The following is a 27,559-nucleotide window of genomic DNA, read 5'->3' as shown; positions in this document are numbered from 1 at the left end:
GGTGTCGGTGCTGGGAGCGCAGTGCCGGGGCAGCAGCTCCAGCGCCGGGGCACCGGGGCGGACCGCGCTCCAGGGCTCCCGGTCGAGGCCGGGAGGGGCCGGGCAGCCGAGCTGCTCCGTACCGGGGGGCTGGGGGCGGGCGTCTGCCCGGCACCACCGAGGAGACGCCGGCACCCCGGGGTGGGCTCGCCCGCCCGGTCTCGGTCCCCGTCCTCGCCCCATTCCCCCCGGGTCAGTGCCCGTCCGGTCCCGGCATCCCGGGGTGGGCTGTCCCCGCCGGTCCGCATCCCCGGGCGGTGTCCCCGCCGCCGGCCGGGGGGCGGTTTCCCGGCGGCGCGGCCCCGCGCGGCCCGCCCTCCGCTGCCCCCCGCCCCCGCCGCCCCCCGCGGATGCCTTGGCCGGGCGGCGCGGGGGAGGCGCCGGGAGAGGCGCCGCGCTCCCGCCGCGGGCGCACGGCGGAGCCGCTCCGCGCTCCGCGCCGCCGCTCGGGCCATGCCGGCCGGGAGCCCGGGGGCTCGGCGGGCGCCGCCGCGGGGGCCCGGCTCGCCGCGGGCCGCGGGGGCATGAGGCGCCGAGCGCGGAGAGCGGCGGCGGGCGGCGGCGCCGGCCCTTCCCCTGCGAGCCGCCGCCGTAGGATGAAGCAGCATGAGGATGTGTGACAGAGGCGTCCAGATGCTCATCACCACGGTGGGAGCCTTCGCAGCCTTCAGCCTGATGACCATCGCCGTGGGCACCGACTACTGGCTCTACTCGCGCGGCGTGTGCAGGACTAAGTCCACGAGCGACAACGACACGAGCCGCAAGAACGAGGAGGTGATGACCCACTCGGGGCTGTGGAGGACGTGCTGCCTGGAAGGTACCGAGCGCCCCGCCGGACAGCCCCGCCGTCCCCCCCCCCCAGCCCGGGCCCCGCGGGGGGCCCTGCCCAAAAGTTCGGGGGAGAGCAGGGCCATCCCGGGACCTCCCACCCCACAGCCGGGCCCCCGGCGAGCCCCGGCCCCCGCGGCCGGCGAGCGGAGCATCCCTCCCGGCCGGGCCCCGGCTGCCGCCCCCGCTCCCCGGGCGCGGAGCCGGCGCTGGCGGGGGCACCGCCGCGGCCGAGGGGAAACTTGGCGGGTGGCTCCTGCGGGCAGGACCCTGCGGGGGGCGGGTGCAGCCGGGCAGCGGGCGCCGGGGTCTCCCCGTGCCCTGGCCCGGCTGCGCAGCCCCGGCAGCGCCGTGCGGTGCGTGTCTGCCGCCGGCAGTTCAGGCTGGGAGGCCACAGGTCCCTCTCCCGGCCCCAGGGACTGTTCCCATGTGAATCGCTCAGCGAGCGAAGCCCCTCAGCCTGTCCCCCTCTCCCAGGCTCTGCAGGCACTGTGTCCCTGTCAGGGGGGAACCCATCGCACCCGGCATTTTTGTAGCCGATCCCCACCACCAGTGCCAGCCCTGCCCCTCTGAAGAGCAGAGCGGGGCAAGGTGTGCTGCTGCTGCTGCCTCACTGCATCTTGTCCCTCCATCCCTCGGGGGCTGCAGCCCACGCTGGGCTCCCGCCTGCCTGGCCTCACCGCTTCGCCCCGTCGCTTCACTCCTGCAGCAGCCCCTGGCTGGAGAGCCCGCTGCAGCCGCTGCCCTCCTGCAGCGCAGGCCATGCTTTGGGGGCGATTTTGGCCAAAGGCTGCTGGTTGAGACTTAGATGAGCAACGACAGGCTGTGCTTAAACATGAGCTTGAATGGAGCCAGGTGCTGGGACCGGCGCAGCAAAAAATGGCTGATGGAATCACACTGGGCTGTAACTTTTATAATTAGTGGCAGCAGTTGGTGTCCTGTGTATTTGAGGGAACCTGCCCCCTTGTCCTGCAGGGCCCCGGGGGTGTCAGGCTCCCCTCAGCCCGGGAGCCATGCCTCTGATGGCGGGGGCAAGCAAGCCGTGGCGGCCAAGCTGCTCCCTCCACATTGGAAAGTTCTCGGTGAGTCACGGCCACAGATGCAAAAATACCTTGTCTGTTCCTGGTGCTCAGTCCTAAACCCGGTGAAGTTGGTCAGAGCTTTCTTATTGATTCAAGGAGGGTTTGGATCACGCTCTAACTCCATAATAAATAATTTGAGATAATCTGTCTCCCCTCTTGGGCTGAGGGAGCCAAAGAGGCAGCAGCCAGGGCTGTGAAAGATGGGGTCGCTGGAGGCATGAGTAATTTCCAAAATTCTTGGTTTTGCTGGCTGTATTTTTTTTTTCCAGCAAATGTTTTATGTTTCCCTCACTGTGATAAATCACTGCTTTGGAAGGAGCTGGTGAGGCCCCGGTCTCCTGGGCACAGCACAATCGGGAATGGGCTTAACGGTGCCATGCCAGAGCTCAGAGCTGAATCACAGCCCTTCGCCCCAAGCCCGGGGCTGGGAGCAGCGGGGCACGTGCATCACTCCCCACTGCACGTTCTCCCCCCGACTGGTGCTCTCACATTTCCGCACAGTGCTGTGCTGGTGCTGCTCAGCCGTACCTGTGGCAGTCGAGGCCTCGTGCTGGGCATGGGCTCCATCATCCCTTGTGTGCGGGAGAGAGAGCGGGTGGGCAATGGGAACCGTGGGGGACACGCAGCACCAGGCAGGGAGGGTCCCATCCAGGGCTCAGGGTGAGCACGTGGGGCTGCCATGGTGCTGGGAGGTGCAGCAGGGCTGCTCATCACCCTCCTGAATTCTGCTGGAGAACTGCATTGGTGTCTCACAGGCTGTTAACTGATGCGATGCTGGGAAAGGAAAACGTCCCCCAGCCGAGCTGTGCAGCGTGCAGAGCTCATGCACCTTCTGCACGGAGGGAGGATGATGCTGCAGCGGGGGCTGAGCCCCCCAAGCTGAGCATCGTGGGTCGCTGCTGCAGCCAGTGTCTCCGCCAGCACGTCCCGCACTGGGGAGTGCTGGGTGCGGAGCCCCCGCACCCCCGACTTTCACGTGCAGCAGGTCCTGTCTGATTCCTTTTGGCAGGGACCCACTGTGCCTCTCATTTCTGTGCACTCATTGTATCTGGCTTGAAAAACAGAGAGGTTGCACTTTGTCATCCTGTGCTAGGATTGAACGTGGTCAGTTGAAAGGGCCGGTTCTCCCGTGGTGCAGAAGATGCTCTTAGCACCAAGAAGTGCTCTCTGCCCGTCGGGAAGTGCCTTGGCCTTGAGCTTTCTGCTAACGGGGGTCTAATGTGTGTAACGATGGAGGAGTTAAGTGGCGAGCTCCAGTCACTTGTCTGGCCGAGCGTGCGTGGCAGATTATTGAAATGCCCGACGTGAGCGCTGGGTGCACGCTCCGTCGCAGATGCTCTTTAAATCCGTGTCAGTCACACACGCTCAGCGCCTGCGTGGGAGCCGCTCGCACCACGTGAGCATCAAAAGCCCATAGGCGAGAGCGGATAAATCTTGAATGAAGCCGCCGCAGACCTATGTAGAGACACCCACGCTGGAAAATACAAATTAGTGGTTGGCTCAATATCTGGAGCCCAGGCAGGCGTTCCCAGACTGCTGTGCCAGGGTAGCCCCTGCTTTAAATCACAGCATTTGAATTCTAATTATCACTTTTACAATGCGTGACTATTTAGTAGGTGGTGTACTTCCCGCTCAAACGTGACCAGTGCATTCCCCTGTGGCTGTTTATCATCAGTTGTTTTCCTCTGTGACTTCCTTGTAAATACAAAAGGCAAGGAAACGCGCAGCACTTCAGGGAGAAAGCTGAAGTTGAGAAATAGCTGCTTAGGCTTGTGTTGATTTTAGGAAAGTAAAAGAACTTTGTTTTTCATCAAATTTAATTGAATTGAGCCTCATTAAACGCAGGGAGCCTCCTTGTCCTCCCTGCTGCGTGGTACAGATTGGGATCGGCTCCATGGCATCATGTGGATCTGAAGCAGGCAGAAGGAGCAGGAGGATTTGGCCAAGACTGCTTGAAATACCATATTTTAAGGCGATGTGGTACTTTTCCTTTCCTCCTTCATTTCCCTCATCGGAAAAAAGTGCTCTGTCATTTCTGGAGGACATGAGCGTTGCTCTGCCCGCCTCATGGACCGTTTGCAGAAGACATGGGGCGGTTTGCAGGGGACACGTCTGCCCGTGGCTGTGCAAGGACACGGGGACCAGAGCCCTTCCTCAGCCGAGCTGTCCCGCTGCGCCTGTTCCAGCCCCCCCTTCCCGCATCCCCCAGCGGCACCAACGCAGCCTTCGCCAGGCTGGTAATTCCTCCCTGCCCAACCCGCAGAGCTCCGCTTGGGTTTTGGTCTTTTTTGGAGGGATCCTGTCTAGATTAAACCCTAATATTGCTGTTTCTACACCTGACCTGCAGCCCCTGCTGCGGCTGAGGTCGATGGTCAGTGCGAGAGGCTTCGGCCGGCGGAGAAGCTGCCAGTCCCTGGTGCACAGGGAAAAGAAATGAGCCCCTCGGGCTTCCTTTGAACATCAGGATCATCTCTGCTGTTTGCCTCCTTTACCTGCAATTATTTCGTGTTTTCTTTGGTACTCTTGATAAAGACATTATTATAGCTGAACACCATTCTGGTAACAGGCAGCCCCATGTAGAAATATCCCATTGGATGACAATGTACAATCTCTGCAATCTGCCTCCCAGCCCCTTTAATAAAGCGCTGTTGATTCTGCATAATACTGGTCTTTTACTTCTTCAGGAGAGCTAAATCAAATACTCTGTGGAACTCTAAATGTATTTTGTTACTGATTTCCTTTATCAACTGAATTTGTAACAGTATCAAGAAAAATTTATGAAGTTTGATAAATCTATTTTCCGCAAGGCTGTTTGACATTTATCTCATCCCCTGGTTCCTCCAGCCGCTGCCCACCCCGCAACCCACAGGCGATGCTGGGGACGCAGCTCCCGCTGCTGCCCATCGCCATCCTCCTGGCACAGGCTGATTAAACATTAAACCAGCATTTCCTGTCTTCTAGAAATTCAACAGAATGTCAAGTTTTATTAAAATCCATTTTAGATCTTCAGAAAACTTCTCAGCCTATTCTCTGAACGCTCTTGGGAGAAAGTTCTCTAGTCCAATTGCTTTCATGTTTGCACTGGATAGTCACTGTTCAGCATCCTCCCCAGCTCCTCCCGGAATAGGGGAGCCTATTCATCACGCACAGAACAGAAGTACCCAATGAATAAATAATCGCGTGTCACTTCTGCTTTATGACTGACAGTTGCACCGTCATGATCTGATAGTGATTTACATCAGTAGTGAAGTTCTTTCTTCTGATGTGACTAAAGAATTCCTCCTGGTTTTGCTTAAACCTTTTGGTTGCAGATTTATTTTAACTAATCCCATTAGCTTGTCATATCAGCCACGTGCAATACCAAAAGTCCTAATTTTTAATTGTTTTAACTGCAGTTTCCAGTTCTCCTCTCAGCAGGCCTTGGGGTCCCAGGGCAGCTCTCTGCCCTTGCTCCTGAGTAACAGTTGGGCTTCTGCACCCACATTTTCCCCCAGCTGTTTGTGGCTGTGGCTGCTTTTGGCTCTGCTGAGCTGGTTCGTACCGAAGGTGTTAAATTGGGCTGGAAGCAGCTGCCCCTGGGCAGCCACCAGCTCTTCTGCTTCCAGCTCCTCTCAGTCCTGAGTGAGGCCATGCAGAGAATTTCCCCAAGGTGACAGCAATATTGTTTCTGTTAGAAAGTTATTATCTTTAATTTTTAAAAGCGCCAAGCAAATGTCCCTGAGATTGCAATCATCCATGATCGAGCACTTTTTCTCGCCGTTCGTTTTAGGTGGGTATTTAAGGAGCTGCTCATCCTGTTCCTCTGTCTGATTGGTGTCTGTAATAGACTCTCATCAACAACCCATCTTGCAATTGCACATTTCTCCCTGGCACTCCTGGTCTGGCTCCGCGGCGCTGCCAGCGCTGGTGACGGTGTCTCTGCTGCGGCTCCAGGCCCCCCGTGCGCAGCCCCAGCAGCCTCCCTGCAGGCAGCTGCTCCAGCACCGCGGCGAGGAAAGGGACCAGGGCCACGGGCTGGAGGTGACGGGAGGGGGACGGGACAGGGATGTGACAGCCTGGGAGCTTTGGGGGGATGAGCGGGGAGTGCAATTTGCTCTTCATCACGTGAGAGCTGGGAGGTGTCAAGTTAACATGTGTGATGGAAAGCAGACGCTGCAGGCATCGAGGACGATAGTGATGGATGAAGGCGAAGACGGACCCATTCCTCATTTCAGAACACCCGATGCAATTAGCACACCAAAGGTTTAACGGCCCTTCCCCACTGAGCCTCTCCACCAGGACAGCGCTGAGGAGGGACGGGCCACGTGCCCGGCACGGGGCTCAGTGCTGTCGCCGGGGCCACAACAGGATGGAACAAACGCCTGGAGCCTGGGGCTCTGTGGGCTGTCACCAACGATGCCCCAGGCACAACCTCTGACTTAGGAAATCTCTGAACCTTGGCTTGGCGGAGGACACATTGAATAAGCGTTAGTTACTGCCCTCTGATAGCGATGGAAGTCGGGCTGGCTGGACCCTGGTCTGCTCCAGACCCGTGTTCTTGTGGCACATGGCCAAGAGCCATGAAAATCCTGGGCAGAGAGGAGCTGGGCTCCAGCTCCCGGCCACCGGTTCTGCTTTGAGGAGCCGCCACTTCGAACAGGGGCTTCAGGGTTTACCCTCCTGGGCTGCTGCAGCATTTTTCTGGACAAAAATCCCAGGTTTTGAGGTGGTGTAGAGAACTGGTTCCCACGTTGCCTGTGAGCAGCACGTGATGAGTGGAATGTATGCTGTGAACAGCTCAGAAACAGGCGGTTTATTGCTGCATAGGCGTGGCGCAGAGTCTGTCATCTCCAGAGCTGCTACTGTTTAATAGAGGTGGAAGTCTGAATTTGAATGAGGCTCAAGTGGGTTTTTTTCCCATGCAAGGTCACTATCTCCATTACGGCTGTAAATAATTAGGGCTAGCTAATGAAGGCTGCAAGCCCTGGGTGCTGGGGCTGGAGCGTGGCGGTAGTTTGGGGGAGGACGCCCCACGGATTGATGCCAGATCCTCCTCTCCCGGTCCCTGGGGCGCTGGGTGCTGGCCGGGAGGTGACAGCAGATGATGTTTGTGGGGAGCAGCCGGGAGCAGGGAGAGGTGCTCGGCTCCTCTGCCGAGAGTTGTGCGGCCTCTGGTAAATCACTGCCCTTCTCTCTGCAGGAGTTTTGCCCTTTGCAGTGTGTGTCCCGGTGGATTCATTAGTGTTTGTCTCTTGTACGGCTGCTGGCAGGGCACACAGCACGGTTACTGCTGGTCCGTGTGGTACAGACCCTTCCCTGCCCCCGGCACAGCCCCCTGGACCATGTGGCTCTTTGGCACTACTGGTCACCTCTTGTGGCTCAGGATGATGGTCCGGGTGTGGAGACCAGGGATGCTCTGCAGTTGCCTGTGGTATTTGGGATGAGATGAGGCGAGACAGCCATGGTGTTAAATTTTCCCAGTGCTTCTCCCATCTCAGTGGTTACTTTTCATATGGATTTCACATGGATTTTTAGTGAACATGACATGTGCTTCATAAATAGACATTAACCTCCTTTTCCAGGAAAACCAAAATTGCTCTTAAAATTATATAAATGTGCTAACCCGTATGTACAGGGGAGCTGCTCAGTGCCTGTTGGAGGGGTCCCTCTTGGCGGTGGGTTAAATCCCCGGCTCCCCTGGCTGACTCACGGTCACGCGCCGAGATGCGGACACGATGGATCTGCGGTCGTTAACGCACATCGGCGCTGCTGGGTGCTGAGGGCGAGTTAGTCAAAGAGCTCCGAGGGGAAAGGTGCCCACCCGGTCACTGAGCCACCCGAGGCGCCCGCGGGCGGACGAGCGAGCGGGGCTGCGCTCGTGGGGGGTTTCTGCCATGCTGGAGGAACCGGGGGGGCTCCTGCCCGCCCGCTGCCCCGCTGCCCCGGTGGTAGGAGCTGCAACTGTGCTACAACATCTACGACTCCCTTGAATTTTTAAAATGACATTGGAAACAGATTCCCTGAAGCCATTGTTTGACTGCGTTTGGGGTTAGTGCTGGGTGGGGAGAGGGTGGTTTGATGTCCCTTCCTAAGGGTTCCTGGTGGGTTTGCTTTGGCCAACACTTCAGGCTCAGCACCAGAGGTTTTCTGTAGCTTTTCTCTGGACGAGGCACCCCGGGAACGCATCCATTGCCGCTCGCTCTGCGCTCCCACCGCTCGGGCTGCAATCAGCCGTGGTCGCTCGGGGAACCGCAGCAGCGGGCATCTCGAGATATGTCTTTGATTAAGAAGACACCTGCTGTGATAAAGAATGACAGTGCTGGGGTGACAACTGGTGTCTCCTCAGTGGCTGGTGCATGGTGACAGCTCTGTGGTGGCGCCGGGAGGAGCGGCTGTGCCAGGGAGGAGCAGCCGGCTGCTGCATCCCCGGCAGAGCTGCCACACACCCCATGGCATAAAACACCACACATGTCATGGGCTGGTGGGTCTGCCCTGAGGAGTTGGGGATGCTTTCCAAAATTTCTTTATTTTGCATTATCTTTTAACCGTGTCCTTGCAGCAGGTGTTTAACAGCACCTTCTAAATGAAAAGTTCAGGCCAGGGTTATGCTCCATGCTTTAAACTGTCCCGTGTCCTTTGGAATGATTCTGTTGGAGGTGGAAACTCTGGGATGGCACCTCTGTCCCCTCAGAGAGCCTGGGCTGGGTTCCCTCCCAGCAAAGGAGCAGAAACCCCTCGGGACAGGCTGGCTGATGCTCACCTGGCTGTTAAACACCAACTTACTGTTATTTTTTGCAGCTGTCAGAGTGCTTTGATGCATCAGCATCATCCATTGCATCACACCACGTCATCGCATGAGCAATTGCAAGGGGCTGTGACAGTCAGCGGCTGCCTTCCCTCTGGGCTGGCTCCTGCCCGACCCTGTCCCTGGGGCTGCATGCCCAGCCGGGAAGGGTCACTGTCACTTGGTGAGACAGACTGCGATCTCACGGCGACGTTCCCTGCCCTGGCGCCCGCAGCAGCTCCGGCGTTGCCGTCCCAGGGCCGTGGTTCCTGCCAGGCTGCACGGCGTCCCTGCCAAACCCTCCATTAGCCCGACAGCCTCGCTCAGCCGAGCAAACCTTATCGCGGCGCAGCAGCTGTGCCAGGCGGTGTCACCGAGCAGCGTGACGCTGCCGCAGAGCGGGCTGGGACACGGGGACCCCGCGGGGCAGCGGAGCAGGGTGCCCCCCGACGGGACCCCCCGCTCCCCCTGCCAGGTCTGGGAGCTTCTCGCAGCCCTGAGGCTCCTTCTCTCCGTGCCAGGAGAGTCTCTTGTCATTCCTCAGCACGCGCCAGCCAAGGATGAAAGTGTTTTCTGTACATTAGTCTTTGGCCTTCCCTCCAGCTGAAAAGCTAAAGAAGAACGGGAGTGATTACACCTTTGGTAGGAAGCAGGAAAGCTGCAGCCGGGGCTGAGAGACCTCTCAGCTGGGAGAGATGCTGGAACTGGGTCTCCTGCTGCTGTCACCAAGCAATGAAAATGTGCTCCAGTGAGGCCCAGGGGAGGTGGCATGCATGTTTCCAATAATTAATAATAATAATAATAATAATAATAATTTAAAATAATAACCAACCTGCCCTGAATCCCATGCTGCTGTCCCAGCCAGCCATGGGAGAAGGGCGGGTCCCCGCTCCAGAGCTGTGGCCACCAGCTCGTCCCCTGGGGCAGGGGCAGCCCTTGGCTGAGCATCTGTGCATCCCTACAGACGGTGCCGTATGGCTTTATGGCTTTCATGTTTGTTCTGCCTCGCTGGGGCTGAAGTGAGAGACAGAGACAGACGTGTCAGCATCTCCGTGCTGGATCCCCGCTCAGCAGCGCAGCCTGGATGTGGCAGCAAGCGCTCAGCCCAGGAGCAAGCAGCGCGGTGTGGTATGGTACAGCGTGGTGTGGTATGGTGTGGTGTGGTACGGTGCGGTACAGCACAGCACGGTGCAGTACAGTGCGGTACAGCACAGCACGGTGCAGTACGGTGCAGTACAGCACAGCACGGTGCAGTACAGTGCGGTACAGCACAGCACAGTGCAGTACGGTGCGGTACAGTACAGCGCGGTGCAGTACAGTGCGGTACAGTACAGCGCGGTGCAGTACGGTGCAGTACAGCACGGTGCAGTACAGTGCGGTACAGCACAGCACAGTGCAGTACAGTGCGGTACAGTACAGCGCGGTGCAGTACAGTGTGGTACAGCACGGTGCAATACAGTGCGGTACAGCACAGCACGGTGCAGTACGGTGCGGTACAGCACAGCACGGTGCAGTACAGTGCGGTACAGCACAGCACGGTGCAGTACGGTGCGGTACAGCACAGCACGGTGCAGTACAGTGCGGTACAGTACAGCACGGTGCAGTACAGTGTGGTACAGCACGGTGCAATACAGTGCGGTACAGTACAGCACGGTGCAGTACGGTGCGATACAGTACAGCACGGTGCAGTACAGTGTGGTACAGCACAGCACGGTGCAGTACGGTGCGGTACAGTACAGCACGGTGCAGTACAGTGTGGTACAGCACGGTGCAATACAGTGCGGTACAGCACAGCACGGTGCAGTACAGTGCGGTACAGTACAGCACGGTGCAGTACGGTGCGGTACAGCACGGTGCAGTACAGTGTGGTACAGCACAGCACGGTGCAGTACGGTGCAGTACAGTGCGGTACAGCACAGCACGGTGCAGTACAGTGTGGTACAGTACAGCACGGTGCAGTACAGTGTGGTACAGCACGGTGCAGTACAGTGTGGTACAGTACAGCACGGTGCAGTACGGTGCAGTACAGTGCGGTACAGCACAGCACGGTGCAGTACAGTGTGGTACAGCACAACACGGTGCAGTACGGTACAGCACAGCATGGTGCAGTACGGTGTGCCGGGGTGCGGGACCACTGCAACAGAGTGTCCCTCTCTGCCCATTCAAACAGGCGGTGGCCATGGCTGTCACACACGTTTGGTGCATGTAAGCTGGTCTCCATCACCTGCAGTTCAGTACAAGTGCAGCGTACGTAAAACTGCAGCGTCTCTGCGTGTATGTTGGGTATCATGTCTGTGCCGTTCACTGTGGCTCTCGGAAGGAGCCTTGTGTCTTAAGCAAGGGCTTTTCAGGGTGTGCAAGTTCAATCACTCATTTAGAAATTACTTGCATTGTCAATTTGGACAGATCTCTCCCTCAGGATGAGGAGAAGCCTTCCAGAAAACAGGAGAAGCAGAGCGTCCCATTGGCATCCAGGAGCTTTGTTCCTAGGGCTCTGCGTTTCGCTGTGATGAGCCCCTCCGGCAGCGCCAGCACCTCCCGCGCAGAGCCTGTTCCAGGGCTGTGAAATCCCTGGCTCTGCACAGCTCCAGCTGAGCACCCAAAATGAGCAGATGCTTGTGATCTGCATCTCCCCAGTCCTCCACTACCCATCTGTGAAATGGGAACAGCATCACCTGCCCTGGCTCAGTGTGGGAGCCAGCGGAGCCTCGGAGCCGCTCCCATGCTGCCGGGGCTGAGCAGAGAGCACTCGGAGGGGGAAAAGCTCCGTCCTGGCAGCCAGCGAGGGGGGGCGAGGCCAGGGACCACACGCTGAGCACCACGGGCAGATAATGAGCACAGGACCCACAGAAAGCCCCGTGCCCCTGGGGAGCTGGTGGAGGTGGGAGCGGGCGAGGAGTGGGGAGTGATAGCAAACACCACTCACCCAATACCCGTGGGGGCTGGTCTCCAGCTGCACAGACTGCCCGTCCCCGCAGCCCTGCCCTCGGTGCCGCTGTCACCTTCTCCTTCAGCCAAACCCATGGCCGGGAGCCGGCAGGTGTGCGCCGTGAGTGTTAACTGGGCGGCAGCTGCGGGTGCAGCTGGGACAGAGCCAGTGAAAGGGCTGCCAGGGCACTGCACTCCCCGCAGGGACGTGTGGTGGGGGCTGAGCAGTGCTGAGGGATGAGCCTGAGCCGAAAATGGGGGAATTACTCCTGGGAGCAGCCCCAGGTAAGTGCCGGCAGAGCCGGGGCAGCGCCGAGGCAGCGGGGGCAGCCGGAGCGGTGCTGGTGGGGCCGTGCACACCCCAGCGGCTTCCCCGTGCCAGGGGGTCCCTGTGCCTGTGGTTGGCACAACCCAACCGTGCACAGCCCCGCTGGCCTTGAAGCCGATGGCAAAACGTCACCTGGCTTCAGCGCAGCAGGATGGGCCCTTCTGTGTGATTTAATGCAGAATACAAAGGAGGTGGAAAGCACTGACATGAGATGTGAAGCTCTCTGCATTCACATCCGTCTCAGAATATTTTATGTTTTTCTTCTCTTGCCCTTCAAATCTCTATTTGGCTGCTGCTGCCTCCTGGAAGGACAGAGCTGGGGGTTTTTCAAAGCCTTGGAGTTATTCTATGCAAAATGTTTTATGCTTTGAGTCAGATTTGGGCAGCTGGGGGAAGGCGTCGCTGGTTTATGGCCAAGGCAATGGTGTGAGCAGCTCGGGGACCTGCGGGGCAGGTTGCCCTACTCTGAGCCGTGGGAAGCGGGTTTGTCACAGCAGCGTGTCCTGTTCCTGCCCCGAGGTGTCCCAGTGCAGGGGAGGGACAGCCCTGAGCAGAGCAGATCGTTCCCAGGGGCAGGGAAGCCGGTTGCAATGTGCTGGTGTGTCTTGGTGCTGCGGAATCCCCAAGTGATGGGTGACGGGCAGGACACACCATCCCGCTGCCACTGCCCTCGCTGCCGCCGCGGGCAGGGACACGCTGCCTGCTCCTCAGGGAGCTCTGGGGGCAAAGCCCCCGACGGCAGCAGAGCAGGGTGAGTGCTGGGCCGTGGAAATGGCTCTGAATTTCTGTAAAGCTCGCCAGGGCACAGGCAGGCAGCTTGTATTTCTTGGAGGGGGAAGGGGAGGTTGGTGTCACTCATTCACTGGCAAAGTCTTCTCTTAACGCTCAGTCTGCGGGATTGTCCCTTCTTGTTCTCCAAAAAAAGCCGGGAGTGAGACTATGGTGCTACTCCTGAATATCGCTTCTCCCCATCTGGGCTGTTGGAAGCGGCTCCCTGGGGCTCTGCTCCCTCCCGCAGATGGTGCGGGGGCGGCTCTGCCTGCAGCGGGCAGGACCTGCCCCGGGCCTGACCGTGAGCCTGGCTTAGCTGAGCCCAGCAGGGCCGGTGCACACCTGACCGTGAGCCTGGCTTAGCTGAGCCCAGCAGGGCCGGTGCACACCTGACCATGAGCCTGGCTTAGCTGAGCCCAGCAGGGCCGGTGCAGACCTGACCATGAGCCTGGCTTAGCTGAGCCCAGCAGGGCCGGTGCAGACCTGACCTTGACCTTGGCTTAGCTGAGCCCAGCAGGGCTGGTGCAGACCTGACCGTGAGCCTGGCTTAGCTGAGCCCAGCAGGGCCAGTGCAGACCTGACCGTGAGCCTGGCTTAGCTGAGCCCAGCAGGGCCGGTGCAGACCTGACCTTGACCCTGGCTTAGCTGAGCCCAGCAGGGCCGGTGCAGACCTGACCGTGAGCCTGGCTTAGCTGAGCCCAGCAGGGCTGGTCCAGCCAGGAGAGGGGCACGGGAGCCGGTGGCTGCAGCTCCCCCACTCCCGCACCAGCAAACAGGCAGCACGATGCCCACTGAATCCCCTGAAATAAATATGCTTTGATGGATTGAGTCCCTTTTAGCGCAGCAGCTGAAAACTTCAAATATTTATATCGTTAGGGAGATGTGACAGAAGTGTATATATATATATTTTTTTTTTAAAAAAAAAAGACAGGTGTTTGAGTGGCAGTCTCGTATTTGAAGTTCAACACCTTCAAATCAGTGCTATAAAAGAGGAAGAAAAAAATAAATTTAATATCACTTTTGCAAGGAAAACAACCTGCTGAGCCTCCTCCCAGGCTAAATGTGCTTTAAAGATTGACTGTGCAGCTGTAAAAACTATTGATGAACTGTAAACATGAAAAGATCGCCCTGCTCGTGGCCTGTCAAAAGCATTAGGTTGGAAATGCTCTGTGCTCCGCTCCAGCATGACTCACTGAGTCCTCAGCAAATGTGTTTATTTGTAAAGATCCTTATTTCAGAAATAGTGACCTTTTTAATGCCTCGTACAGCGAGCTCGGATATTCGAAATTGCCTTTTGGCAACTTGCTAGTCTTGCTGAAGCTCTGACAGTGCTTTCCATGGTGATTTGCATATTTTTAGCCTTGATATTCTGCACTGTGGGGCTCCTTTGGAAAAATGCTTTGCTTTTCGCAGCCCTGAATGCAATTTGACATCTGCAGTGCTGGGCTGAGACGGGGCTGCGCGGAGGGCACGGAGGGGTTCGCTCGCAGCCCTTCCCGCCTCCTCCCTCTGCGAACCCTCCCTGCTTTTATTAAAATCCTCCCTGAAAAATGGACCGTGCTATTAGTCGCAAATTTGAGCAGTCGCTTCACCTTGAAATAGGGAATAAAACCTGGAAGCTGTTTCCCCGGGCTGCCGTGCATCCGAGCCCCGGGTGGGCTCGTCTGGCCACCACACTCTTCATCACCCCCGAGTCCCCATCACCGGCACTCCTGCCAGCTGCACTAAAGCTGATTTGGTGACCAGTGACCTTGTTGCTCCATGTCCACGGCCCGTCCCCTTGTTCCCGGTCCCACTGGTGCAGCTGTGGGCAGATGTGGAGCCACACAGAGCATCTCCGTCCTCCCTTCTCGGGAACGTCCCGGCCAGGCGTTAAGCATCACCGTTAATTGCTCAGTCGGCTCTTTCAGTGTCTCCTTCGGCTCTGGGATGTGAATCTGCTGAATAGGAAATGTCGCGGTTGTAATAACAGTTATTTAACATTTCTCGGGCCTGTGACTCACGTTTCTGCCGCTTGTGTTTGGGAACGGGCGACCGCATTGCTCCTTTCTGTTGTTGTTGTTCATCCTAATGCATCAAGAAAGATGTTTTGATGGTTTTTCTACTGTTTGTTTGAGTCCTTTATCAGTGCTCTACAATTTCTAACTGCTGATTTATATTCAGAGTTATGAATATCTCCTTTCTTCTTTTTGTTGGGCATGTTTTTATTTTTATAGCAGTTTACATATTAGCCAGGCAGTTTTTAAACTGATGCGAACTCCAGTCTCGGTTATGAGTTTTGGGGTAAAACACTCTTGAATCATTTGCTATTCATAGTCATGCTTTTATGTTTAAATCCATTCTCCTGACTGATTTGGCTTGTAATTGTTTTCTACTCTGTGAACTGACATTTCAAATCACCAGGAATATATAGGAGTGCCTCGGACTTACTCTGTTTGCCCATAAGAAGTGTAATCAAGTCATGATTGCTTGGACTTGAGCAGCAACTAGTTTTTAATTCTGTGATCCATTCCTCTTCAGCTGTCAACACAGAGTCTAAAATAGCACTCCCCTGTGCGAGATGCCATGCTTCAGAGCTATGAAATTGTCATTTATAGGTTTTTAGAAATTCGGAGGACATTTTAATACTGGTGAAGTGAAACCTCCAGCTTCCCATCATAATGCAGCTTTCTCTCCTCCTCATTACAGAGAGGTGCTTAAGCAGCCCCTGGGCAATCTGGGCTCTGCACAGCTGGGCTTGGAGCAGACACCAGAGCACCCCGATTGCTGCGTTACCTCTGTCTGAATTACTGGCGACTTGTTTCACCAGAGGATCCCAGGTTTTTACACTCTCGACCCTTGTTTTTCCCACCTGGTCCCTTCTGGTCGCTCATCAGCAGCCCGGCCAGGGACACAGGTCTTGGTTTAATCCCGTGAGGTTGTTCAGTGACCAGAGCGGGCTGATGGGCTGCGCTGGCTGCAGACACGCCGGAGCCAGGCTGGGGACACAGTGTCCGGGGAGACCAGAAAAACATTATAGTGAAAGAGAGAAGGAGAGAAAAATACATTACTCGATGTGTGGAAGTTGTGTCCAAATAAGAGAAAAAGGGCATGAATTTCAACAAGTTAAGTGGGTTGTTTCAAGGCAGGCAGAAATGATCATAAAGGACAACTTGCTGAAGGCAGAAAAAGCAATAACAAAATCTTCACTCTCAAACGCGTCCCCAGCTGCTGTGGGGGTGGCCGTGGGGGGGACAGACCCGCTCTCCCCACGTCCTGCTGGTCAAAGGCTTTGTGATCCAGGAGCCTCGCAGGGCTGAGCTGGTGCCCCTGTGACCGACCACGGGGACCAGGCTGGGAGGCAAACCCTTCCCAGACACTCATCGGTGAGCCCAAGTGAATCCAAAAGGTTCATTGAAGGGATGAGAGCGGGATGCTGCCCTCCCAGGGGCTGCGCACAGCGGGTCCCGCTGCCTCGGGCACGGGGGTGCTCGGCCGGGGCTCCTGTCCCATCTCTCACCATCATTGTCTTGGAGCAGGCAAACAGACAAAAGATTATTATTTTTTTAGTTGCTAGAATTGTATTAATTTAAACTGATAAACTCAATCAGTGAAGCTCATTAATTTCTAGCACATGGCTTATTTAGGCTGATTCTGGCTGCTCCAGTGCTCATTTTGCTATCATAGAAATGTCAATTCCCTTTGAAAATAAAAATCAATGTTTATTCACTATTAAAGATAAAACATGAAACGGTTTCCTTAGACGTGCTGGTGAGCGCTCTCCTCCCCAGCCCGATCCGAGCGCTCCGGCATGGCTGTGTGTCCCCGTGCCGCGGAGGGGACAGCGCTGGCCGCCCCGGCCCCGCGCCGCGGCAGCCCCTGCGCCTGCCCAGCCCGGCCCGGCGCAGCCCGGCGGCCCCTCGGGACTGCGGTGAGGCATTTCCCAGCCGTGAGCTCCAGCCATGTGGAAGGACAAAGGGAGGGAAGGAGGACACCCAGGGGAGCGCGGGGGGACACCCTGGGAGGCAGCTCCAGCGCGTTACCTGATTACTTTTGTAATGAGAAAAACAAAGCTAAGCCCTTGAAGCAGAGTGCTAGAAATTACCCATCATTTCCAAACTTTTTCTCCTTCTCTATTATTCAGAATTGTTTTGCTTTTCTGAACTGCCTTGTGTAGGTTGCAACAACCCCACAGATTCTAGAATGGGAGATGATGAGTCACTGTCAAAATGTAGATTTTCTTTTTTTTTTTTTTCCTTGTAGCAATGCTGAGGGAGTAAAGTCTCTGTGACACATGCTGATCGCTGGCACCTCGCAGCTAAAACTGGCAGAAGCTCCCAGCCCACCCGTGGGTGCGAGTGCCTGGGCTGTGCCCACGGCCGCCCCGCCGTGTCCCCGTGGGGATGCCCGTCACGGCAGCGCGGGGCTGGGCGCTGCTCCCCAAACCCGCCGGGCTGCCGGGGACACGCGGGGGCTCAGTTCTTGCATGGCTGTGCGCGGTGCAAACGTGTGTCTGCGGTGGCCTCGGCACCCAGCAGGTACCGCAGAGCCACCTCTGCCGCCTCCTCGCTGTTGCATTCCTCCCATTTGACTTGGGTTTTTTCCACAGGAAAAAAATCCTTCAGAAAAGGCATATCTGTGTAGGTGACTCTGCTCAGACACAAACCACCACCGCAGAGAGGGGGAGAGAGTGTGAAGTAGAGACGGAGCCAGATGCCAGCAGTACCCAGGTGGGAAGCTGGCGTGGGGCTGCCGGGGCGACGGGGATGTGCCGCGGGAGGATTCGTCCCTCTGGCCAGTGGTGGGGAGCCGAGCATCCATCCCAGCCTGGAGAGAGCTGCTGGCTGGAGAGCAACACAGAGCTGGGGGACTTTCAAACTGACACGGAGGTTTTTGCCTTAATTTAGTTGTTCTCCAGTGGGGTTTAAGCAAATGGATGTGTAAACTGGTGACAGCTTATGGTCTGAGGAGTCACAAACCGATTTGATGGCAAGGACGGGTCACTCTCCTGAGTACCCGAGGTTTCCCCGCTGTGGGAGGAGAGCAGACCAGACCCTTCCCTGAGCTGAGCAGCATCCTTGGCTCAAGCAGCTCTTCTAAGGTGCTTGTGGTGTCTTTGGAACTGGGCTGTATCAAAGAGCTTGTGATGTGGGAGGTGAACAAGATGCTGGGGATTGGCTGGGACCCAGCAGCCCTTCCTGGGGACATGGGACAGAGCTGCTGCTCGCGGGCTGAGCTGCGCCCTGGGCGGTGGCCGCGGGTCCCTGGGCAGCGGTTGGGTCTAACGCAGACCTGACAGCCCGGAGCTTTGCAGTCCGACACCAGAGACCTCGCACGAAGAGCCTCAGGATCTTGTGGAGCTGGGGAAGGAGGGAGGATGAATTTCTTTCCATCTCTCCAAGCATCTGGGAGGTGGGCGGGAGGTAAAAAAAGATGAGCCCTGAAGTTTTAATTCCTTGGAGATATTTAGGTGTCTTGGTCTTGTTACTCAAGGGAGTGCAGAGCCTGAGCATCTCTGAGGATGTGCCGCAGGCTCGTACCCCAGCGCTCGCCAGCTCAGTTTGGACCTCTGATTCTCCAGCAAATATTAATTTTCAGAGAACTTAAACCATAATGACCCCACCACTTCCTCTGAGTGGATTTGGCGTGACGAGGTATCTTTAGGAAGGCTACTACTGTAAACCGCAACCTGGGAGATAACTCACTGGAATTCAGCGGGAGGTGCTGAGGGCTGGAGTGTGAGCTTGCCCCAGGACTTCTCCTGGCTGAGCCAACCCACACGAGGGGAGAGAGGAATTTCGTTCTCATTTCAGAATAGTGTTAGCTCTTCTTCCCAAGGCTGAGTCTTAGTTTACACACTGAGCAGTAACAACCAGAATAGTCCTTGGAAAACTGTTCCACCGGATGAAGAGTAATGAGGTTTTAAAACCATAACTAGAGCTCTTTAGTCTTCTGGCTCTCTGGATTAGGATCAATATTCTTAGCCATATTTCCACCATCATGAGAATTGTACCTCCCTCGCAACCCGCTCCCTGGGGAAAAGGGCTTTGAGAGGAAAAAGACCTGAGATCAAATCAATTAATTGCCTTTGCATTCTCCAGTAAGTGCAGTGCAGAGAGTATGTACATCCAACTACAAAGGAAGTAGCGCAGCAGCGAGGAGACCCCTCTGAAACAAAGCGTTACAGTGCAGGGCAGCCCTGCTCGGGGCGGGAGGCAGGCGGCGCTCACCTTGCTTAACGTGCGGCTCCAGGATGCTCCGATCTGGTGGGGACCAGAAGAATCATGCAGAGCATGGGAAGGAAAACAGCCCTGCGGGAAGGGAAGGGATGCTTTTACAAAACCAGCAAATACGAAATGTGTTATATGAGTTCATCTCTTCCAAATTAAATCTGATGTTACCTAAAAGGCGGGGCTCGCTGTTGTGAGTCTGGAGCTAGGGAGCAGGGACACCCTGCACAGGCAGCACTCATTACCACGTACGGTGCTTACAGGTGGGAAATGCCCTGGAAGATTTCCCAACTGGAGAGGGGAAGCTCCGGCTGTCCCCAGGCCTGCTGCTTGCCAGGGGTGGCCCCTGGATCAAAGCAGGACCGTTAAATGGAGAGCTGGAAGCGGAGCTGGCCGAGGCTGGCACAGAGCGGGGATGGACGCTGCTCGCTGCCGGCCAAGGGTTTGCGTTGGCTGCAAAGGACGAGGAAGGAGGTGGCACCTGACTGATGGCACCTTGGGCAGGGTGCCTCTGGCACCCCAAGGCATGGGCGCACCAAGGATGCTCCCCCATGGGAAGAGGGGAGGAAAGCGCAACGGGGGGGCTGTGTAATGTGATAGAAGGATTATCTTGCAGGCTTCATGGCTGGCACTTGTCCATCTACTTCAACCTGTTGTTCCATGTCTGCTTGCCAGTGCCTGTTGGGCAATCACTGTCCCCGCCTGTTCATGTGTCTGGGGGCCACAGCGTGTGCTTGTCGGGGGGGTTGAGCTGGATGTGCCCCCATGTTCTTGAGCAGGACCTGGCTGGACAAGGGGATGGGCAGGTCTGGTTCCTTGTTGCAGAGGAAGGTGAAGGGATGGCCCCGCTCCCCAGCCAGGAGCCCCGGAGCAGGGCTGCTGTGCGCAGAGCTGCCTGTACCACGGCAGGCTCCGGGCAGGGGAGCGCAGCGATGAGCTAAGTTGGCTAATCGGGATTCACACTAATAGGGAGAGAAAATTACCCAGATCTACCACTGAGGCAGCCGAGCGGGGAATGAATAACGGCAGCGGCATGCTGCCTTTGCTGGCGCTCTCCCGGCAGCAGCTGAATTAAGCCCGCGGTGGGTGACTCACGCCCGCAGCGCGGAGCCGCGGCGCGGGCAGGGGCAGCAGCCGGGAAATCACTCGCGAGCAGGCTGGGATGTGCCAAAACCAGCAGCCCCCGGCAGCAGGAGCTCTCCTCTTCCTCCTGCGATGGGAGAGGAGCCCAACCCCAGCACGAAGGGGTGGGGGACTGTGGGGGCAGCAGCAGCCCCCCAGCCAGCCCTCCGAACAGCAGGAGCTGCTGGGGAGCCGGGCCCCGGCGGAGGGCTCGCGGCTGCGTGCTGGCAGGGACGCGGCGCTGCCTGGAGGTGTTGGCAGGGCTGAGCCTGTGCCAGAGCCAGGACGGGGTCCCAGGGAGTCCCACACTGGCCAGTGCTCCCCAGGTGATTTCTGTGTGTGGCCACCCCGGCGCTGGGCAGGGATCGAGCCCCGGGAGCATCTTGTGCAGCCACGGCCTCGGTTCTGGCAGGGCTCAGAGATGGCACAGAGCCGGGAATCCAGCGTCGCCTCTGCCTTGAGTCCTCCCTGTGGAACTGCAGGCAGGGGAAGGAGGCTCAGAGGTTAAGGACTTGGACAAAACGTGCTGCTTTTGGTGCCTGTGATGCTGTAATGCTGCCTTTACCAGGGCCCAGCTGTATCGCCCCGAGAGAAAAGCCTGGAGCTGCATCTGTCTCCCCAGGGATCGAGGACCCAGGGGCTCGGGGTGTGCCCGGCAGCCCGGGGGGAGATGAGCCCCGGCCAGGACCAGGAGCATCCCCCTCCTGCCCCGAGCGCTCTGCACCTGCACCGCCTGGGGCAGGGCTCCGTCCTCAGGGAACACTTTGGGGTCAGGGGGGGCTTTTTGTGGTTTCAGCCTTGTTGTGGTGTTTGTTTGGAGCTGGGAAGTTGTGTGTCAGGTGACTCTGGGGTTGCCATGGCAACGAGCATCGGTTAATGAACAGAGGGAGTAAAGGAACCAAAATAAATGTCAGAGCGTGAAAAAGATGCGGTGGAGCCGGGCAGCGCAGGCGGGTGGTGGGGCTGCCCCCTCCTGCCGGCCCCCTACCCATGGTGCTGCCTGTCCCCCTTGGGCTGGGGGTCCCTTTGCCTTGCAGGGGGGAGATTTTTGCTAAACCACACCTGCAAGGTGCAGGTCCTGGCTACTGCGGTGGTATGGATGGATGGACGGATGGATGGATGGATGGACAGACGAGTATATAATCTTTGCACCCCGGGTGAGCCCTGCACCCCTGCCAGCCTGCAGCCAGGAGGTGTTTGCATCTGACCTTCCATCATCCCCTGCGCTTGCAAGTGTTTCCTTCTCTGAGGCTTGCCCTCGTCCCTCGTGGTCACAGATTTACCTTAGACATTGTGTGTGCCAGAAGCGAGGCCTCCGGGGCCCTGCTCGGGGCAGGGGGGTGCCGGCCATGGGGTTTGGTGTGGGCTCAGCAGCACAAGGAGCCTCTGAGAACTTCAAAGATATTGAGCCCAAGGAAATTAGTATTCTCATTTGCACTCTGTGCTGATGGGCTGACTCAGTCTCTAAACTCCTTTCCCACGTGGCACCAAGGAGAAGTTTCCTCTCGTTAATCAGGTGATGAACACTGGCCCCACGACCCTACCCAGGCGGCTGCTGCGGAGGGAGATGTTCCAGCGCTGGAGCCTCTGGAGAAGCTCTTGCAAAGTCCCGCGCGCTGCCCGGGCATCCCAGCCGGCAGCAGCTTTGCAGCTGCTCAGATTTGGAGGGGGCAAGTCTGTCCCAGCAGAGCAGGTCGGGGTTTGGGGCTCTGAGGCAGAGCGAGGACTGAGGTGTTTAGAGACCAGCTGGAACCAGAAACCTCGGGGCTGTGACGGGGTGGGGGACCAGGCGTGTCCAGGCGCACACGGGCTATCAGTGTCCATCTGGCTCTGGCAGGCTGTTTTGGGGTGTTTTGGGGGTCTGTGGGTTGGTACGGTCCCACTCTGGCACATTGTGCCCGATGGCTGGAGAGCAAAGGGACAAATGTGGGGGGCGGCTCTGGGGGGTGTGAGGCTGAGCCCTGCTGGCAGGTACAGGGAGGAGGTCAGAGAAGATGGGTGGAAGGCTGAGAGGAGGAGGAGGATGGGGCTGTGCCGTGCAGCTGCCACCCTCCTCGTGCCCAGTGCCTCCCCAGCCCCGTTCACAGCACCCGTTTCCAGCTTCCCCTTCGCCTGCAGTTCCCAAAGCAACGGGAGCAGGCGGTTCCCCCTCAGATGCCGTGTCTCCTGCTTGGATGACAGCTCCCCACCTCCAGAGCTTCATCTCCGGGCTCTAACTGATGCCTGTGACGACGCTCAGCCCCCCAGCCCGTCGCAGAGCAGAGCCTGGCAGCGTGCCGCCGGACGGGCTGGCTTCTCCTGGAGCCCTGTCCCCTGCTGGCACGTCCCTTCTGGTCCCCTGGAGAGGGGACAGAGCCAGTGTGACCTGACCATGTGCTCCAGCACTGGTGTTGTGTGGAGGCTGCAGGAATTCATCCCACCTCACCCTGCCCTTTGCCACTCTGCGGAAGTCACGCTCTGTGCCTCAGTTTCCCCATTAGCACCACAGAGGAAGCATCGTGCACACTTGAGCATCAGCGTTTGCTGCTTGCTCTGGAGAAGACAGTTCTGTGGATCCTGTAGACCAGGGATGTCAAACTCATTTTCACCATCAGCCTCCTGGTTGCCTTCAAAGGGCCGAATGTGATTTTAGGACTGTATGAATGTAACCACTCCTACACCCCTGCTGTGGACGGAAGCGGCTGCTGCCGCCCCGGCGCTGAGGACCCGTGTTCCCTCCAGCACCGTCACACGAGCTGGGCTCTGAGTCCCCAGCAGGTCTCCAGTGCTGTGCTTGGTGTCCGGGTGAGCTGCCCGAGGAGCCGACTCGCAGCGTCTGCAGGAGGCGATGGGCTGCATCCATCACCACAAATCCATAGGCACAGCTGGGCACAGCCAGGATATTTTTGTTGGTTTTTAATGCTTTTAATTTCTCTTTGTCTGCCCATCAGTAGCACATGGGCCAGGCTGGTGGATGGATGAGCAGAAGAGGCGAGAGCCCATTCACAGCCAGTCACTTCCCAGGCTGTCCCTCAAACACCTCTGAACCACAGGGCTCTCCCGCTCCCTGCACTCTCAGTAACCGAGTCCCGGCACATCCCCTGCCCGAGCCTGACCTGGCCTTGGCTTTTTCCCCTCGTGCTCAATTGCACGGCTCTGGCACAGGAGAGAGCCGAGCCCGATAGTGCAGCGAGGAGAAAGCCAAAGCAAACAGGCAGATGTTTAAAGGCAAAATGCGTTTGGTTGGCTTCAGAGGCAGGAAGGAAAAAAAGCCACAGAAAAAGAGCCTTTTTTTTCCCCAAATGCTAAGTGTGAGGCCCGCAGATGCCAGAGCAGGAGCAGCTGGGGACCAAAGTGTCCCCGGGGCCCAAGGGTGACGTTTGAGGTCACTGGCAGCCCGGTGCTGAGCGCTGCCCTAGCGGCTCCAGGGCTGCTGCCGTGCTGGCCCCGTGCGGCACGTCCAGCAGTGCAGAGGGGTGTGAGGCTTTCCTGGCTTGTGTCTCCCCAGGAACCTTCCGAGGGGTGTGCAAGAAAATCGACCACTTCCCCGAGGATGCGGATTACGAGCAAGACACGGCCGAGTATCTGCTCCGTGAGTCTGCTTTCTGTGTGCGTCACAGCCGCACGTGCTCCCCAGGGACCCCACGCTGCTCTAGCACCCCCTCCATTCCCCAGCACCCGGAGCTTCACCCAGCAGGTCCCCCCACCGCTGGCAGGAGGCTGGTGCACGGCAGCGGTGACCCTCTGGGTTAGCCGAGCGTGGCCATGTCACGCCGCAGTGGCAGTGCTAATGGCACATGTGTCTGGCACTTGCTGTCCCCATGGCCAGTCCCAGCAGCTGCTGTGCAGCCAGAGCTTGTTGGGGTGCGAGGGCTGCTGGGGACAGGGACCCCGTGGGCCCCTGGTGTGTCACCGCAGGGACGCTGTGTCCATGCTGGGCTCCCTGTTCCCCGAGGCTCTGCAGACACGTGCATGACAGAGGCTGGACACAAATGCAGCTCTCCCGACGTGCAGAGCAGCACGGGCACACGCCGCCCGGCACGGCAGCACGCACACGTGTGTGACAGGTGCGCAGCCTGCACAGCTAAAGGTTCATCTGAACAGCCAGATTCCCAGACAAGTCAGAATGTAAGGCAGCGAAAGCCTCCGAGGCATTGGCATCTCTGGCTCTGAGCTGCTGGGGCCGGGAGGAATCCCGGGGGGTGAAGTGACCCCCTGGCAGCCATCGCCCTGTGCTGAGCCCTGACCCGGTGGCAGCTCCTGCGGGATGCAGCTGCTGCTCAGCCAGATGTTTTCTAACCCTGCAGGGAGCCATCAGCTCCGCTCACCCATCTATGAGGGGAACGTGTTTAATGGAGTTGGTTTGCAGTTTTAGTAGATTAGCATTTAAGTTCTTCTCCCACATTTAAAATAAAAAGTCTAATTTAAAGCCCCCAGAATGGCATTTTAATGGGACTTCTCTGTATTTCTGTGATTCTAATAAAGGCCCCAATAGAGGGATGAGAGCCCAAACCAAGGCACAGTGTATTTCCAGTGCAGCAGGTAGTCATTTGCTGCATTAATTACTCTGCTGTCATTTGGGAAGCTGAACTCCTGACAGGCCAAGTAGAAAAGACCCTTCTTTGTGTAGCTCTCGGTCAGTGACTCCAGAGCTGGTGCTGGGTGTCCCCGTCCCTCGTGGCATTGCAGGGATTCTTTCCGGGTGTTGGTGCGGGAGGTGCCGGCAGCCCCCGCTGCAGGAGCGGTCCTGGCGACCAACCCTGTCCTGTTCCCTGTCCCGCAGGTGCGGTGAGAGCGTCCAGCATCTTCCCCATCCTCAGCGTGGGTCTGCTGTTCTTCGGAGGCCTGTGCGTGGCGGCCAGCGAGTTCTACAAGAGCAAACACAACGTCATCCTCAGCGCCGGCATCTTCTTCGTCTCTGCAGGTAGGAGCTGCCCAGCGGCTGGAAGAGGGAAGGTTCTCCGGGGGTGGAACCGCAGGAGGACACGAGGAGACAGAGATGGGTTGTGGGTCATCCAGGGCTGTCGATTTCTGGGGTTCATGAGCTGTCGCATCCTGGGGGAAAAATCCTCATGGCAGGGAAAAAACCAGCAGAGGTTTCTGGCGAGCGGTGATCGTGCTGGACAGCACTTGAGGCAGCCGCCCGGCTCTGCCCCCAGAGTCTGTGCGGGTGCCCCAGCCCAGGAGGGGGATCAGCCATCCCCAGGGCAGGTTTTGGGGGGCTCTGCCCTCCATCACCCCCGGGCGAGGGCAGGCGCTGGGCTGGCAGCACCGGGCAGAGGGGCTGCCGCAGCCTGACGAGGAAAATCACCCTTGAGCTGCCATTCCTCTGGATCACCCGTTCCTCTGTGCGCTGCTCCCCAACGCTTCCACTGATTATCGTATGACAATGTCTTTGTCTCAAGGAACTGCTCTATTTTGTGTTTTTCTTCTCCCCACAAAGAGACAAATTACTCTCCCTCCTTCAGCTGGCAGGAGCTGCTGATGCAGATGAGAAAACAACAGAAAGAACATAATTGATTCATTAAGTAAATCCAGGAATACATCAGCCGCTCCCCAGCCCCGCAGCACTGCTAGTGGTGCAAAAACTGCCCGGATCCCTAATAAAGCCTCCAGGCTCAAACAGAAGTGAAAAGAGATGGTTCCTGCTTCCCTGAGCTCCTGGGCTGCGGCGAGCCGGGGTTCGTGCTGGGGATCCCCCCGTACCCCGCGGGCGTGATCTGCTCCGGCCACAGCCCCAGTGGCAGCCGAGCTCCTGCTGCCCGTTGCTCAGTGAGTGGCTCTGCAAAGCAAAACCAGCTCTTTAATGGCTTGTTTCTAAACAAAATAGCGGCCATTTCTCCCGCTGCTCCAACATGCCTGACTGTACCTGTATCCTGGGTGCATGTGAGTATGGCTGTGTACTGGGGACAGCAGCAGAGGCCTGTGAGGGGTTTTGGCACGGGGGCTGGTGCCCCATGGGACCTGGGGATGCAGCCAAGACCCCCGGCACCCTCCCCGCCTGCCGGGCACCCCATGGTCACGGCGGGCAGGAGAAGGGCTGGGGGTGCCGCTGCCCCCGTCCCTCTCCCGCTGCTCCAGCGAGCGCCTCTCCCTCCCACCCTCTCCCAAAGGTCTCAGCAACATCATCGGGATCATCGTCTACATCTCGGCCAACGCGGGGGACCCAGGGCAGAGCGACTCCAAGAAGAGCTACTCCTACGGCTGGTCCTTCTACTTCGGAGCCCTGTCCTTCATCATCGCCGAGATGGTGGGGGTGATCGCCGTGCACATGTACATCGAGAAGCACCGCCAGATCCGCGCCAAGTCCCACTCAGAGCTGCTGAAGAAGTCGGCCTTCACCCGCCTGCCCCCCTACCGGTACCGCTTCCGCCGGCGGTCCAGCTCCCGCTCCACCGAGCCCCGCTCCCGGGACATGTCGCCCGTCAGCAAGGCCTTCAGCGCCATCCCCTCCACCGACATCTCCATGTTCACCCTCTCCAGGGATCCCTCCAAGGTCACCATGGGGACGCTGCTCAACTCGGAGCGGGACCACGGTTTTTTACAGGTCCATAACTCCATCCCCAAAGAGTTCAAGGAGTCTTTGCACAACAACCCGGCCAACAGACGAACCACGCCGGTCTGAGGCGGGCAGGGCGTCTCGTCAGGCTGCATGGCATCATCCTCGTGACGCTGTCACCCGTGAAACCCTGTTTTTAAGGACAAACCCAGATGGCTCCCCGTGCCCCTACCTGCGGGGCTGGTTTTTCACTCCCCAAATGCCACTGGCTGGGCCGCTGCGCCCACGGTGGGACCGGGACCCCCTCTGTCCCCGGCGGGGAGGGGACAGGGGCTGCGCTGTCACCCCGGCCGTGTGCCCCTGCAGACTGAGCGGGGCCCTGTTGCCACCCGGGGTCTCCATCGTTAGTGTTGCTCATAATCGCAGTGTTACCTTAGCTGTACGTCCCATGGAAATGCTGGCGATAGCCCTATCTGTGAGAACTCTTAACCTGGTAGTTACATTTAAGCGAAATTGCCTGGGAGTCCGGAGTTTGAAGCACTGAGTCGGTGCCGTAGCGAGTGTTCGTGTTACAAAACCTCTTTCCCTGTCGTGCTGGATGGAGTGCTCGGGCTGGGTTTCTCTATGGCGTTTCGTGCATGCATTAAATAGCTTGGAATTCAATTTTGTCATGTCAGGTTGGAAGAAACATCCTTTCGCAATTTTCTGTGGTCTTGAAAGGGCTTCTTTCTTTCCTTCTTTCTTTCCTTTTTTCTTCCTTTTGGTGCATTCAGGCCATGAAAGGACTCAGGAGCAGAATTCCTCCAATGACTGGTAGCAATTAGCCAGCGTTTAATTAACTTCTAATATTGCAAGAAAATGAATTAATTCCCTAAAATTAATACACACGCAGTCGCAAATTGCTGTCTGGGCACAACCAAGGAGGTGACGCTTGACCTGGTGGTACTGCAGGAGGAGCCGGGTTGGTGGCTGGGCCGCGGGCTGCGTGCAGACGGTGTATGATTCTATAAT

At 57.7% G+C, this 27,559-nt stretch overlaps 1 protein-coding gene across 1 annotated transcript; it reads left to right on the top strand.

The window, feature by feature from the left end:
- The first annotated feature begins 640 nt into the window (after positions 1 to 640).
- Positions 641 to 27,559, top strand: CACNG3 (calcium voltage-gated channel auxiliary subunit gamma 3). The gene is made up of 4 exons (XM_065644886.1): positions 641 to 856; positions 23,558 to 23,641; positions 24,833 to 24,973; positions 26,163 to 27,559. The coding sequence occupies exons 1-4, from the start codon at positions 646 to 648 to the stop codon at positions 26,672 to 26,674; spliced, it is 948 nt and encodes a 315-aa protein (XP_065500958.1). The 5' UTR covers positions 641 to 645; the 3' UTR covers positions 26,675 to 27,559.

This window comes from Caloenas nicobarica, chromosome 14 (genome assembly GCF_036013445.1).
Source record: "Caloenas nicobarica isolate bCalNic1 chromosome 14, bCalNic1.hap1, whole genome shotgun sequence".
NCBI classification, from domain to species: Eukaryota; Metazoa; Chordata; class Aves; order Columbiformes; family Columbidae; genus Caloenas; species Caloenas nicobarica.
This window is presented reverse-complemented; position numbering and strand designations above follow the sequence as displayed.